A 15,065-nucleotide genomic window follows, 5' to 3' on the forward strand; every position below is an offset into this window, starting at 1 on the left:
TCTGCTGTTCTGTAAGGACCGCTATCGGTCCACAATACATAGGGTTGCCGTGCACTACTGCTGACCGCTGCCCTATACTGCAGCAGTCCTTCATTGGTATAGGGACTGACGTACAGTCTGCTAATCACTAACACACAACCTGCTTGGTCCACAAAAGTTCTTATAAGGACTGGTAACTTGGTATAGGGTGCTACGGTACATAGGCCTGAGTGCGTTACAGTCTGCTGTTCTGTAAGGACCGCTATCGGTCCACAATACATAGGGTTGCCGTGCACTACTGCTGACCGCTGCCCTATACTGCAGCAGTCCTTCAGCGGTATAGGGACTGACGCACAGTCTGCTAAACACTAACACACAACCTGCTTGGTCCACAAAAGTTCTTATAAGGACTGGTAACTTGGTATAGGGTGCTACGGTACATAGGCCTGAGTGCAGTACAGTCTGCTGTTCTGTAAGGACCGCTATCGGTCCACAATACATAGGGTTGCCGTGCACTACTGCTGACCGCTGCCCTATACTGCAGCAGTCCTTCATTGGTATAGGGACTGACGTACAGTCTGCTAATCACTAACACACAACCTGCTTGTTCCACAAAAGTTCTTATAAGGACTGGTAACTTGGTATAGGGTGCTACGGTACATAGGCTTGAGTGCGGTACAGTCTGCTGTTCTGTAAGGACCGCTATCGGTCCACAATAGATAGGGTTGACGTGCACCACTGCTGACCGCTGCCCTATACTGCAGCAGTCCTTCAGCGGTATAGGGACTGACGTACAGTCTGCTAAACACTAATACACAACCTGCTTGGTCCACAAAAGTTCTTATAAGGACTGGTAACTTGGTATAGGGTGCTACGGTACATAGGCTTGAGTGCGGTACAGTCTGCTGTTCTGTAAGGACCGCTATCGGTCCACAATAGATAGGGTTGACGTGCACCACTGCTGACCGCTGCCCTATACTGCAGCAGTCCTTCAGCGGTATAGGGACTGACGTACAGTCTGCTAAACACTAATACACAACCTGCTTGGTCCACAAAAGTTCTTATAAGGACTGGTAACTTGGTATAGGGTGCTACGGTACATAGGCTTGAGTGCGGTACAGTCTGCTGTTCTGTAAGGACCGCTATAGGTCCACAATAGATAGGGTTGACGTGCACCACTGCTGACCGCTCACCTATACTGCAGCAGTCCTTCAGCGGTATAGGGACTAAGAGTTTTGTCACAGGGTCATTTAAAAAATGACATGCAGAGGAAGAGGCAGGCCCTTCCGCAGGGGTGGTAGGGGTAGGGCAGGAGCAACAGGCTTGAGCCAAAGTGGGAAGTTGCAGAAGGTGCGTTCAATTACTTTAAAGGATGCACCAGACTTGGTTGAGTGGCTCGCTCAGCCTTACTCTTCTGCACCCTCCTCATCCTCTCGATCTGCACCCTCTTCTTCACTCTCTGCTATGTGCACCCCCAAAGACACTACCACCAACAACACGACCACCACCACCACCACCACATACCTTCCGCTTGAGTCACTGGAATTATTTTCCGATCCATATCAAGAGGACATTTCTGATGCGCAGCCACTCTTGGTATTGGATCAGGAAGAGGAGGTAGCAACAAGCGCTACTCAGCAGTCTGACGCCAGTACCCAGATCAGCCCAAGGAGGAGGTTGGTCCCCGGTGTTGCTGCCTACTCTACTTATAGCGGTGGGGAAGGTGACGTTGATGATGACGTGTCTAGTGATGTCACGTGGGTGCCCACAAGAGAGGAAGAGGAGGGGAGTTCAGAGGGAGATATGGACCAGCAGATAGGGAGGAGAAGCAGCAATGACTTACATTGCACAGCAGGGACAAAGCAGACTGCAAATGTATCAGGAGCGAGTCATCGACCATGTACGGTCACATCTGGCGCTCCCAGGACACCGGCACATGGCTCCGCAGTGTGGGCTTTTTTTAACGTGTCCGCTGCTGACAATAGCGTTGCCATCTGCAATCTTTGCAGTCAACGCGTTAGTCGCGGTAAGCCCAATACTCACCTAGGGACGACCGCCTTAAGAAGGCACATGAGCAGCCATCACCGAGCCCAGTGGGAGCAACGGAACACACAAAGCCACACTGCAGGCTCTCACCGTCCAGCCTCGTCTTCTACTTCTCCTTCTCCTCTCTCCTCACAATTGTCCTCCACTCCACCTTCCATCACGCCAAGCTCACATTTTTCTGCAAAAAGGCAGGCTTCCGTGGGCCTAATGTTTGAGCGTAAAAAAATGATGACGCCGGATAACCCTCTTGCCCAACGGTTGGCGGCTGGCTTGTCAGAACTCATAGCCCGCCAACTACTGCCATATAAACTGGTGGACTCGGAGGCCTTTCGCAAATTTGTGGCCATTGGAACACCACAATGGAAGGTCCCAGGAAGGAAGTATTTCTCAGAGAAGGGCATCCCAGAGCTATATGGCCATGTTCAGCGGCAAGTGAATGTATCTCTGGCACACAGTGTCGGTGCCAAGATACATCTGACCACAGACACGTGGTCTAGCAAACACGGGCAGGGAAGGTATATCAGTTTTACTGCCCACTGGGTGAACCTTCTGACGGCCGTCAAGCATGTAACCCGTGGCACCCGTGTAGATTTGGTTTTACCGCCACGGATTGCATGCAGGCCTGACTCTTCTTCTCCTCCTCCTACTCCATCCTCCTCCCTCTCCTCCTCAGCTGCCTCCTCCTTTTCCGCTGCTAGCGTCTCTTCCACTGCACCGCCCAAGCTCCCCAGAACCTATTCCACATGCCAGGTGAGACGTTGCCATGCCGTGCTGCGTCTGTTGTGCCTGGAAGCAAAGAGCCACACTGGCCCGGCACTCCTTTCAGCTTTGCGTTCACAGGCAGATGAGTGGCTAACACCGCTCAATTTGACAGTTGGTAAAGTGGTGTGTGACAACGGTGCCAATCTGCTTAGCGCATTGAAACAGGGCAAAATCACGCACGTGCCGTGCATGGCACACGTCTTAAACTTGGTCGTGCAGCGATTCCTTGTCAAATACCCTGGGGTCCAGGACATCTTGCGGCAGGCAAGGAAAATCTCGGCCCATTTCAGAAGATCTTACACGGCCATGGCTCGCCTTGCTGACATTCAGCGGCGACACCATCTGCCGGTCAGACGTCTTATTTGCGATTGCCCGACGCGATGGAACTCAACCTTCTATATGCTTGATAGGCTGCTCCAGCAGAAACGTGCAGTTAACGTCTACCTGTATGAACTCTGCGAAAGAAACGGTTCTGGGGAGCTGGGTTTTTTTTCACCGCGCCAGTGGCTGCTCATGCGCGACACATGCAGACTTCTGCGGCCATTTGAGGAGATCACCAAACTGGTCAGTCGCAGCCATGGCGCCATCAGTGACATGGTACCTTATGCCTTCTTTCTGGAGCGTGCATTGCGTCGTGTCATTGATCAGGCTGTGGAGGAGCAGGAGCGGGAAGATGAGGAAGTCGCAATGCTGGATGAATTCCCAGGGGGGGCTACTCTATCTGAGACAAGTCAACAACAGGAGTCTGATGAGGAGTCAGAGGAGGATGGTGCCGGGGCGGATGAGCAGGAGCAAGAAGAGCATGCTTTAAACCTTTCTGGGATCCCTGTTGTGCGAGGATGGGGAGAGGAGAATGAAGAGGACGACATTATCCTGGATGATGAGCAGGAGCCAGGCCACCACACCGCTTCCACTTTAGTGCAAATGGGGGCCTTCATGCTCCAGTGTTTTAATAGGGACCCCCGTATAAAAAGCATGAGGGTCAAGGACCAGTACTGGGTGGCAACGTACTTAGACCCCCGGTACAAACACAAAATGGCGGAAATGTTACCGCCGTCGCAGAGGGCTGTCAGAATGCAGCACTTCCAGGCCTTGCTTCGAGAAATGCTGCATTCTGCTTTTGCGTGCGCTGGCAGAGGAGCAATTCCCACTCCCAGAGAAGGATTTGCGGGTACCAATCCAACAGCGCCTGCAAGAAGAGGCCGGTTTGAAGATGTGTTGGTGACTTCGGATATGAGGTCATTCTTTCAGCCGACCCATCGACAGGTGTCATCCGGATCCAGCATCAGGGAACGCCTAGACCGTCAGGTGTCCGACTACATTGGGTTAACGGCCGATGTGGACGCTCTGAGGAGTGATGAACCCCTAGACTACTGGGTGGGCAGGCTTGACCTCTGGCCAGAGCTTGCCCAATTTGCAATCGAACTGTTGGCTTGCCCCTCATCCAGTGTCCTGTCCGAAAGGACGTTCAGCGCAGCAGGGGGGATTGTGACCGATAAGCGTACTCGCCTAGCTCACCACAGTGTTAACTACCTCACATTTCTAAAAATGAATGAGGCATGGATCTCGGAGGAATTCAACACATGTGATCAGTAGACCATGTATATGTCTATAAACAATTTTTGGAATCAAGCACACAGACCTTCTTAATTCATTTGGCTCACTTCCCTGACCCAAAAAAGCACACCGTACTATATGCCCCTACCCTCCTCTTTGAAGAGGTTGAGCGGTGTCATATTTCTACTGGGGCTGCTTATTATGAGGGGTTCCCACCATCCCTGTGCTGTGCTGACTTCCTCCTGGGTGTTCTTATTATGAGGGGCTCCCACCATCCCTGTGCTGTGCTGACTTCCTCCTGGGGGTTCTTATTATGAGGGGATCACACCATCCCTGTGCTGTGCTGACTTCCTCCTGGGGCTGCTTACGGTGCTGCTGTCAGCGCTGTATGTCACGGAGCTGCTGTCAGCGCTGTATGTCACGGAGCTGCTGTCAGCGCTGTATGTCACGGAGCTGCTGTCAGCGCTGTATGTCACGGAGCTGCTGTCAGCGCTGTATGTCACGGAGCTGCTGTCAGCGCTGTATGTCACGGAGCTGCTGTCAGCGCTGTATGTCACGGTGCTGCTGTCAGCGCTGTATGTCACGGAGCTGCTGTCAGCGCTGTATGTCACGGAGCTGCTGTCAGTGCTGTATGTCACGGAGCTGCTGTCAGCGCTGTATGTCACGGAGCTGCTGTCAGCGCTGTATGTCACGGAGCTGCTGTCAGCGCTGTATGTCACGGTGCTGCTGTCAGCGCTGTATGTCACGGAGCTGCTGTCAGCGCTGTATGTCACGGAGCTGCTGTCAGCGCTGTATGTCACGGAGCTGCTGTCAGCGCTGTATGTCACGGAGCTGCTGTCAGCGCTGTATGTCACGGAGCTGCTGTCAGCGCTGTATGTCACGGAGCTGCTGTCAGCGCTGTATGTCACGGTGCTGCTGTCAGCGCTGTATGTCACGGAGCTGCTGTCAGCGCTGTATGTCACGGAGCTGCTGTCAGCGCTGTATGTCACGGAGCTGCTGTCAGCGCTGTATGTCACGGAGCTGCTGTCAGCGCTGTATGTCACGGTGCTGCTGTCAGCGCTGTATGTCACGGAGCTGCTGTCAGCGCTGTATGTCACGGAGCTGCTGTCAGTGCTGTATGTCACGGAGCTGCTGTCAGCGCTGTATGTCACGGAGCTGCTGTCAGCGCTGTATGTCACGGAGCTGCTGTCAGCGCTGTATGTCACGGTGCTGCTGTCAGCGCTGTATGTCACGGAGCTGCTGTCAGCGCTGTATGTCACGGAGCTGCTGTCAGCGCTGTATGTCACGGAGCTGCTGTCAGCGCTGTATGTCACGGAGCTGCTGTCAGCGCTGTATGTCACGGAGCTGCTGTCAGCGCTGTATGTCACGGTGCTGATGTCAGTGCTCTGTATTACGGTGCTGCTGTCAGTGCTCTGTATCTCCTGCACCCTCTTGTTTGCCTACCCTGGTCCCTGACCTTCCCTCTCCTCCATTGCCTTCATTAGCTCCATAGTCCTGAATTGTCAGAACAATTTCCCAAATAAAAAAAAAATGCTTGTAGTTATCGATCCCAAATTCACCTCATACATGTATTATGCTATTGTCCAGGTGGTGGGACTACGTGCTACCCCCTAATAATTACCCCGTGGCCGCAAATTCGACCTAAAGGTTTGCGAAATTCGCCTCCCATTGAAGTCAATGGAGCCCGCGGCGAACGGTCGTTTTCGCGAACGTTTGTGTCCGTTCGCGTTTCGCGTTCGCGAAACGTCCCGTCGGAAGTTCGTCCATCACTAGTCAGGATTATGAAACCACTTTGCCGCCGTCCATTTGCTATAGGGCGGGCGGCAAGTGGTTAAAGTGATTCGTATTTGCTGTAAGACAATACACAAGACAAAAAAACACTAATGTCTAAACTCTCATAATCTTATCCCAATATAGGCCTCAATCTTGAATCAGTATAGGCCACTGATGGCCCTAGTTTACCTTCATTTAGGATACTCGCCACTTCCGTTCCTCCTTCCTCTGCACACAGGATTGTGCGTATGACACATTCGTATTAGCCTGATATACACTGCATAAGCGTAAAACTTGGCCTGCAGCCCTGATGTTCTTTCTAGAATACGCCCTGCCCCTTCTCATTCGGCGTGCAGTAGCAGTGACATGGCAGAGACAGAGCAGGTGTGTGATAAGAGCAGTAACGAGGAGGAGGAAAGCCCAGAGGCCAAAATGTCCCGATTCCGGAGGAGAAGATTTAAGGCCTCAAATATGGCCTTTATAGAGATGGTGCAGCTGGTGGACATCTTGAGGTGGAATGACCATGACGAAAGTTGTGAAGAGTCTGCACACAAATTTTGGGGTACGACGATCAAAGGAGCAAATAAGGAAATGCTGGTCAGACCTGAAACTGAGGGAGCAGGATCAGTATAGAAGGATCAAGAAAGTGCTTCAAAAAAGTAAGTAGTTGTCGTGTGTTCCGATTATTATTATTAGTTGAATGCTGCACCATGTAATTTTCGTTACTGTTGTACAGTTTAAAATGGCGACTTTCATGTTCGTGGGCACATTAATTGGTCATGGGAAACATTGTTTGCTCATTAAATACGATGTTTTGAGCAGATACAGGTTAAATACATTTGGTCATGCCTATTTGTCTAATAATAAATTTTGTATATTGATGTCTAGATGTGTTTGTAACTATAATTAAATGCAAGATTGATTCAGTGTAATGTAAGGAGAGGACACTCAGCAGCTGTTTACACATCTGGACTCAGGAGCACTAGTGTGGGACACAAGAACAAACATTTTAAGGTGTCCCACACAGGTGCTCCAGTGGATACTTGGGGTGTCTCCATGTGTGAAAATTGACAGAAAAAGGTAAGTATTCCAGCTTGGGTAAGGTAAAAAATCACGTCTTCAGCTTGGAACTGTACCCAAAACAGACAATTGTACCCCACTTCCCAGCAATGTTTCGTATTCCTATTTCCAGACTCAAATATCTGTGTGCTAAGTATACCATTTGTTTCATTCTCATAGGGGAGAAAAGACTCATAGAACACCACTCAGAGGACACCAGGAACCCCCCACCTCACAAAGAAGGGGAACTCAGCACAACACCACACCTGGATCTGGAGAAAGGAGAGGTGGAGGAAGTCGGTGAGATTGTCACCACAACAGGTGAGTATCTGACACCCCAGCTTCAGGTAATATATGTATGCCTGCATATTTATAATACATGTTTTAACTAAAAATTTTAGGTGATGTGTTGGTTGTTGAAAAGCAAGCTGAACATTTCACAAGTGATAGTACACAAAGGTTAATCAATGACATCATGGTGTGGAATGGTGAAATTGACATCATAAGGAAGAAACTCAATGTTATGGAACAACAAATGAAGAACATGATTCATATGTTGGGTAGAATCTGAATTTCTTTCAAATGCCCCCATTTTTCCATTTATTGGACCTTAACAACATTTTTTTTTAGGGAGGAATACTTAGCACACAGAGGGCTGAAATAGGAATATGAAACATTGCTTGGAAGCATCGTATAATTGTGTTTTTGACCGAGTTCAAAGGTGAGAACATTATTTTGGACACTTTCTAAAGCTGGAATACTTACCTGCAGTGTGAAGAAATGTAGTGAAGTGTAATTTGGGAAAACCTCGTTTTGGAAGTGGGCGAACGAACGATGTTTATTATGAACGATTGAACCCATGAACATGAAAGTGGCCATTTTAAACTGTACAACATTAAATCAAAGCACATGGAGCAGTATGCAAGCAATAATAATCATATGAACACACCACAACTACTTACTTTTTAGAAGAACACGCTTGATCCTTCTGTACTGATAGTGCTCCCTCAGTTTCAGGTCTGACCAGCATTTTCTCAGTTGATCCTTGGAACGTCGTACCCCAAAATTCTTCTGAAGACTCTTCACAACTTTAGTCATGATCTTGGCCTTGATGATATTTGGGTTTTGGTAAGGTCCATACTTCCCATCATAGTCGGTCCTCTTCAATATGTCCACCATCTCCAACATCTCTCCAAAAGACATATTTGAGGCCTTTAAAGCTTCTCCTCCAGGATCGGGACATTTCAGGCTCCGGGCTTTCCTCGCACTCCTCGTTAGTGGAACTCTGCGCACCTACGTTCTCTCCGTCATGTGCTCTCCCCACTGCGCCAAAAGAGAAGGGGCGGGGAATAGTCTAGAAAGAACGCCAGGGGTGGGCGGAGTTTCACGCATGTGCACTGTATATAAAACACAACACGCGTGTGTCGTACTTACGATCTGCGAACAGAGGGAGAAGCTGGCGCGTCGATCGTGCAAACGAAGGTACAATTTTTACCTTGGTACATCACTAACCTATACTGCTTCTAGATTGAGGACTGCATTAGTGGAGTTTAGCCTGACATTAGAGTTTGGGCCTTCCACTCAGGAAGAATTGGGGGAGCCCAGCTTGAGCCAGGTATAGTATTGTTCTACATATTTTGGGAGTAAAAATGAATGATGTTAACTTGTCTTTTGCTCTCTAATTGCTGATTTTAGAAAGTGTTTCACATATCAATAGACAGTAGTGGCAAAAACCTTTGGGACAAGAATGAAAAATGCTGGGCTCAGAATGATAGTCTTTTCTATTTGTTAACAATTTGCAACACTCTTGAGCTGAAAATTGTGTGTGTGTTTGATGAACCAAAAACTAAAACTATGTCTCTTTTTCATACACAGGAAGACATCAGCGAGGAGGAGGGTGTGGAATGCAGCAGCCAGGAGGTGGCTGTGGAAAGTGGCAGCCAGGAGGAGGCAGGGGTAAGCGGCAGCCAAGCAGTGGGCGGGCGGAGGAGTCCGACTGAATCCCAGGTCCCTCCCCTCCGCCTTCCACGCAAAAGGGCGAGAAAGGGGGGAATGTGGAGGAGTTGGCTCTGAAGCTGATCGGGGAGGCTTCAGCGGCCCTCGAAGCCACCCCCATCTATCAAGAGGCCTTTGCCACCTTGGCTGCCTGCAAACTCCAGCAAATGGAGGAGGGGCAACAGATCTTGTGTGAGGAGCTAATCATCCACACCCTCAACAAGGGGCTGTTGGGCCAAATCACACAAGCAACACACTTGTGTGATTTGGCCCATGCCCCTCCTCCTCCTTCTGCCACACCTCCAGCACCACAGCCACAGCCTGGAAGGAAGCGTGGAAGGAAGACCAGAGTGTGATAACCTGGGTTCAGTCTGGTCTGACAGAAGATGCAGCCTGTTGTAGTACCACAGCCTGGGAACAGGTTTCTTGGACTTCGGGACCAGACTACTCTCCCTCAGACATGTACTCCTCAGGCCACCAATTTTTGCGTTTATATAGTTGATGTGTGCCCTGGGGGCCAAAGGCTTCACTAATCTCCCCAGTTTCTCCAGCGCTGCCTCCCTCTTTATCTGTTACTGACACCTAAATAAAGGTTTTTTTTGGTTGAAGAAATACTTGTGTATGTGTTTTACTTCAATAAGGAGAGTTTATTTGTGAGCAGGCAGGTACATTTCAAAAATACAAAGTGAAATGAATAACAAGGGGCACCAACACCAAACAACCTCCTGTAGATTAACCACTTTCAGACCGGACCAATTTGCTGGTCAAAGACCAGACCCCTTTTTGCGATTCGGCACTGTGTCGCTTTAACTGACAATTGCGCGGTCGTGCGACTTGGCTCCCAAACAAAATTGACGTCCTTTTTTTCCCACAAATAGAGCTTTCTTTTGGTGGTATTTGATCACCCCTGCGGTTTTTATTTTTTGCGCTATAAACAAAAATAGAGCGACAATTTTGAAAAAAACGCATTATTTTTTACTTTTTGTTATAATAAAATATCCCCCAAAAATATATATAAAAAAAAATTTTCCCTCAGTTTAGGCCGATACGTATTCTTCTACATATTTTTGGTAAAAAAAATCGCAATAAGCGATTATTGATTGGTTTGCGCAAAAGTTATAGCGTTTACAAAATAGGGATAGTTTTATAGCATTTTTATTAATAATTTTTTATTATTTTTTTTTTTACTAGTAATGGCGGCGATCAGCGATTTTTATTGTGACTGCGACATTGTGGGGGACCCATCGGACATTTTTGACACATTTTTGGGAGCATTGTCATTTATACATTAATCACTGCTATATAAATGCAGTGATTCCTGTGTAAATGACACTGGCAGTGAAGGGGTTAACCAGTGGGTGGCAGTGTAGGGGTTAAGTGTTCCTAGGGGCGTGTTACTAACTGTGGGGGGGTTGGGCTTTCATTTAGTGAACACTGATCTCTGCTCCAATCACATGGAGCAGAGATCAGCGTCACTAGTTGCTAGGCAGAATGGAGAAATGTTGTTTACAACGGCACTTCTCCATTCGGCCGCTCCGTGAGACGATCGCGGGGATGCCCGCAGCGATCGAGTCCGCGGGTCCCGCGACCGGACTCACGGGGGTCCCGACCGCTCCCGATGGCAGGGCGGCAAATTTAAAGGGACGTACATGTATGCCCATTTGCCTGCCCGTGCCATTCTGTCGACGTACATCGTCGTGCGCTGGTCGGCAAGTGGTTAAAAAAGAAAAACAAAATTAAAAAAAGATAATAATGGTGTTGTGGTAAGTTGACACAAAAAACACACCCAAAAAAATGCAAAGATGAGTAAACAAAAAAGGAGATGTTGATTAAAAAAACTAACCACAAAATAAAAAAAATAAAAAAAACAACATAAAAAGATTGTGTAGATGTGACGATTTTAAATATTGTATTGCTGAAATGAGTAAAAAGAATAAAGAAATGCATTCGGGAGAAGTGTGTGTGAATATGAGCATCAAAACAAGTTCATTCTTGCAGCATTGTAAAGAACAAGAGAATGCGCTGCATTAAGGAATTTTTTACATTGCAGCGTGACGAATGTGCTATATCGATTACGAGCGGTTGTCCGAATTTGACTGTGAGCATGCGTGGCACCTTGTCCGTCGGAGTAGGCTACCTTGTCCGATCGGAGCATGTTGACGGAAAATTTTATATCCAAGTTGGAAAACTTGGTCCGTCGGATATTCCGACAGAAACAGTCCGATGGAGACCACACACGGTTGGATTATCCGACAACATGATCCTATCGGAGATTGTCCATCGGAATATCCGACCATGTGTAAAAGGGTTTATACTAATAGTGCCCCCTCTCTGGATGAAGGAGGACACTGGGCACCTTTGAACAGCAGTATTATCAGTCTGGGGGAGGGGAGTTTTAGCTGTACTAGCAGATTTTGACACACTTATAAATTGAACCCAAACTCTGATCAATGTAATGCCCCTTTCAGTGGTAAATGGCTCATCTCAACACTCTAACTGCTACATTTGCAACAGAACTTATTTTGAAAAACAACAGACTTACTAACAGGATCACCTACTGAAAAAATGCAATATAATAAATGTTTGCTTTTAGGTTTTAAATATAGCTTTATTATTTATATAATATTATTGTTAACAGTGTTAACAGTGTTGCTCTTATACCTTGCAGGCTACAGGCTCCTGGGATTATACGGTTAGACTATGGAGTGTTTACAGTGATAAGACAGACAGAGCGTTGAAAGGACATAATGGCAATGTCAGCTGTGTGTGCTTTTCTGTGTCTGGGATGCTGGTAAGAAATTGCACCTAGTTTGACACTTTCTATGATTACATTTATGCTGCATTTCTTGAACACTGTAATTACTGGATATGTTACCTCTACCTGACAATGTATCCTACCTGTGCCTATAATGTGTTGTTTTTATGCTTTTGAATTAAAAAAATATATAAAATTAACTGACTGAAATTGCCCTTACAGATCAACAGGATTATTAGTTCACGCTTGTAAAGTTGCGAGAATGTGCGCAAAATCATGTACTTTTCCACAGCACACAAAAACTAGCAGCTCCTTTACAGATACTAAGTGCAGGAAGAAAGAGAAGCATGTAGCAAAAGATGCAGGAATAGGCGCAGGGTTGGCATGACAGGGTAGCAGGGCCAGCTTGCCAATTAAGGGTTAACTGGATGTTTTGAGTTGGTCAGAGTAGAGGGGGTGGTCAGAATAGTGTGCAGCATAGTTAGGGTATCTGGTGGTCAGTTGGAGGTCACTGGACGAAGAAACAGCTTCTCTGCTCCTGCCTGCTTCTACACACCCCCTCTCCTGAGCTCAGCGCCAACATGGGAACACCCCTTGCAAGGGACCCTCCAGCGTCACCCGTTCTGCAATCCACTCAGACGGCCGGCGCCATCGCTGGGAGGAATCCCAGATGGAGGCAGAGCTCATCAGGCAGGGACCGTAGTGCGGCTCCCCCCCCCCCCCCCCCCGTCCTACCTGCACGGAGAGGGAGACAGCAATGAATGGTCATCTCTCCCATTGATGTTCCGGCCAGGGAGGCGGCCCTTCGAGGGAGAGACCATGTGTCGGGCACCAGACAGTCATTAAGAGCGGCCGGCGGCTATCTTCCAACAGATGGGGGGTCCTCAGGTCGGGGGCAGACCCGGGCAAGTACAGTGCCTTGCGAAAGTATTCGGCCCCCTTGAACTTTTCAACCTTTTGCCACATTTAAGGCTTCAAACATAAAGATATAAAATTGTAATTTTTTGTGGAGAATCACCAACAAGTGGGACACAATTGTGAAGTGTAACGAAATCTATTGGATAATTTAAACTTTTTTAGCAAATAAAAAACTGAAAAGTGGTGCGTGCAAAATTATTCGGCCCCTTTACTTTCAGTGCAGCAAACTCACTCCAGAAGTTCAGCGAGGATCTCTGAATGATCCAATGTTGTCCTAAATGACTGATGGTGATAAATAGAATCCACCTGTGTGTAATCAAGTCTCTGTATAAATGCACCTGCTCTGTGATAGTCTCAGGGTTCTGTTGAAAGCGCAGAGAGCATCATGAAGACCAAGGAACACACCAGGCAGGTCCGTAATACTGTTGTGGAGAAGTTTAACCACTTTCAGACCGGACCATTTTGCTGGTAAATGACCAGAGGTCTTTTTACACTTTGGCACTGCGCTGCTTTAACTGGTAATTGCGCGGTCATGCAATGTTGTACCCAAACGAAATTTGCGTCCTTTTCTTCCCACAAATAGAGCTTTCTTTTAAAGGTATTTGACTGATTCTGCGATTTTTATTTTTTGCGATATAAACGTAAAAAGACCGCAAATTTTGAAAAAAAATGATATTTTCTACTTTTTGTTATTAGAAAAATCCAATAAACTCAATTTTAGTCATACATTTAGGCCAAAATGTATTCAGCCACATGTCTTTGGTAAAAAAAAAGTCAATAATTGTATATTTATTGGTTTGCGCAAAAGTTGTCACATCTACAAACTAAGGTACATTTTCTGGAATTTACGCAGCTTTTATTTTATGACTGCCTATCTCAATTCTTGAGGTGCTAAAATGGCAGGGCAGTACAAAACCCCCCCAAATGACCCCATTTTGGAAAGTAGACACCCTAAGGAAATTGATAAGAGGCATGTTGAGCCCATTGAATATTTTATTTTTTTGCCGCAAGCGATTGAATAATGACAAAAAAAAATTTTTTTTTTTTTTTTTACACAAAGTTGTCACTAAATGATATATTGCTCACACATGCCATGGTTATATGTGGAATTGTACCCCAAAATACATTCTGCTGCTTCTCCTGAGTACGGGGATACCACATGTGGTCGACTTTTTGGAAGCCTAGCCGCGTACGGGGCCCCGAAAGCCAAGCACCGCCTTCAGGATTTCTAAGGGCATACATATGTAATTTTACTCCTCACTACCTATCACAGTTTTGAAGGCCATAAAATGCCAAGATGGCACAAAACCCCCACAAATGACCCCATTTTAGAAAGTAGACACCCCAAGCTATTTGCTGAGAGGCATGTTGAGTCCATGGAATATTTTATATTTTGCCACAAGTTGCGGGAAAATGACAAACTTTATAAATTTTTCACAAAGTTGTCACTAAATGATATATTGCTCACACATGCTATGGGCATATGTGAAATTACACCCCAAAATAAATTCTGCTGCTTCTCCTGAGTACGGGGATACCACATATGTGGGACTTTTTGGGAGCCTAGCCGCGTACGGGGCCCCGAAAACCAAGCACCGCCTTCAGGCTTTCTAAGGGCGTACATTTTTAATTTCACGCCTCACTACCTATTACAGTTTTGAAGGCCATAAAATGCCAAGATGGCACAAAACCCCCACAAATGACCCCATTTTAGAAAGTAGACACCCCAAGCTATTTGCTGAGAGGCATGTTGAGTCCATGGAATATTTTATATTTTGCCGCAAGTTGCGGGAAAGTTACAAACTTTTTTTTTTTTTTATTTTTTTTTTTCACAAAGTTGTCACTAAATGATATATTGCTCACGCATGCCATGGGCATATGTGAAATGACACCCCAAAATAAATTCTGCTGCTTCTCCTGAGTACGGGGATACCACATATGTGGGACTTTTTGGGAGCCTAGCTGCGTACGGGGCCCCAAAAGCCAAGAACCGCCTTCAGGCTTTCTAAGGGCGTAAATCTTTGATTTCACGCCTCACTACCTATTACAGTTTTGAAGGCCATAAAATGCCAAGATGGCACAAAACCCCCACAAATGACCCCATTTTAGAAAGTAGACACCCCAAGCTATTTGCTGAGAGGCATGTTGAGTCCATGGAATATTTTATATTTTGCCGCAAGTTGCGGGAAAATTACAAACTTTTTTTTTTTTATTTTTTTTT

The 15,065-nt window shown here is 46.9% G+C and overlaps 1 protein-coding gene across 1 annotated transcript in view; it reads left to right on the plus strand.

Moving 5' to 3' along the window:
• WDR38 (WD repeat domain 38) overlaps positions 1 to 15,065 on the plus strand; it is a 172,940-nt gene that overhangs the window by 101,382 nt on the left and 56,493 nt on the right. Inside the window, exon 6 of the mRNA XM_077478846.1 lies at positions 11,840 to 11,962. Coding sequence (XP_077334972.1) covers positions 11,840 to 11,962 — 123 coding nt within the window. The remainder of the gene's footprint in view (positions 1 to 11,839; positions 11,963 to 15,065) is intronic.

The sequence above is a fragment of the Lithobates pipiens genome, unplaced genomic scaffold, assembly GCF_037356315.1.
Source record: "Lithobates pipiens isolate NorthernLeopardFrog02 unplaced genomic scaffold, aLitPip1_a1.2 Scaffold_1, whole genome shotgun sequence".
Classification (NCBI taxonomy): Eukaryota; Metazoa; Chordata; class Amphibia; order Anura; family Ranidae; genus Lithobates; species Lithobates pipiens.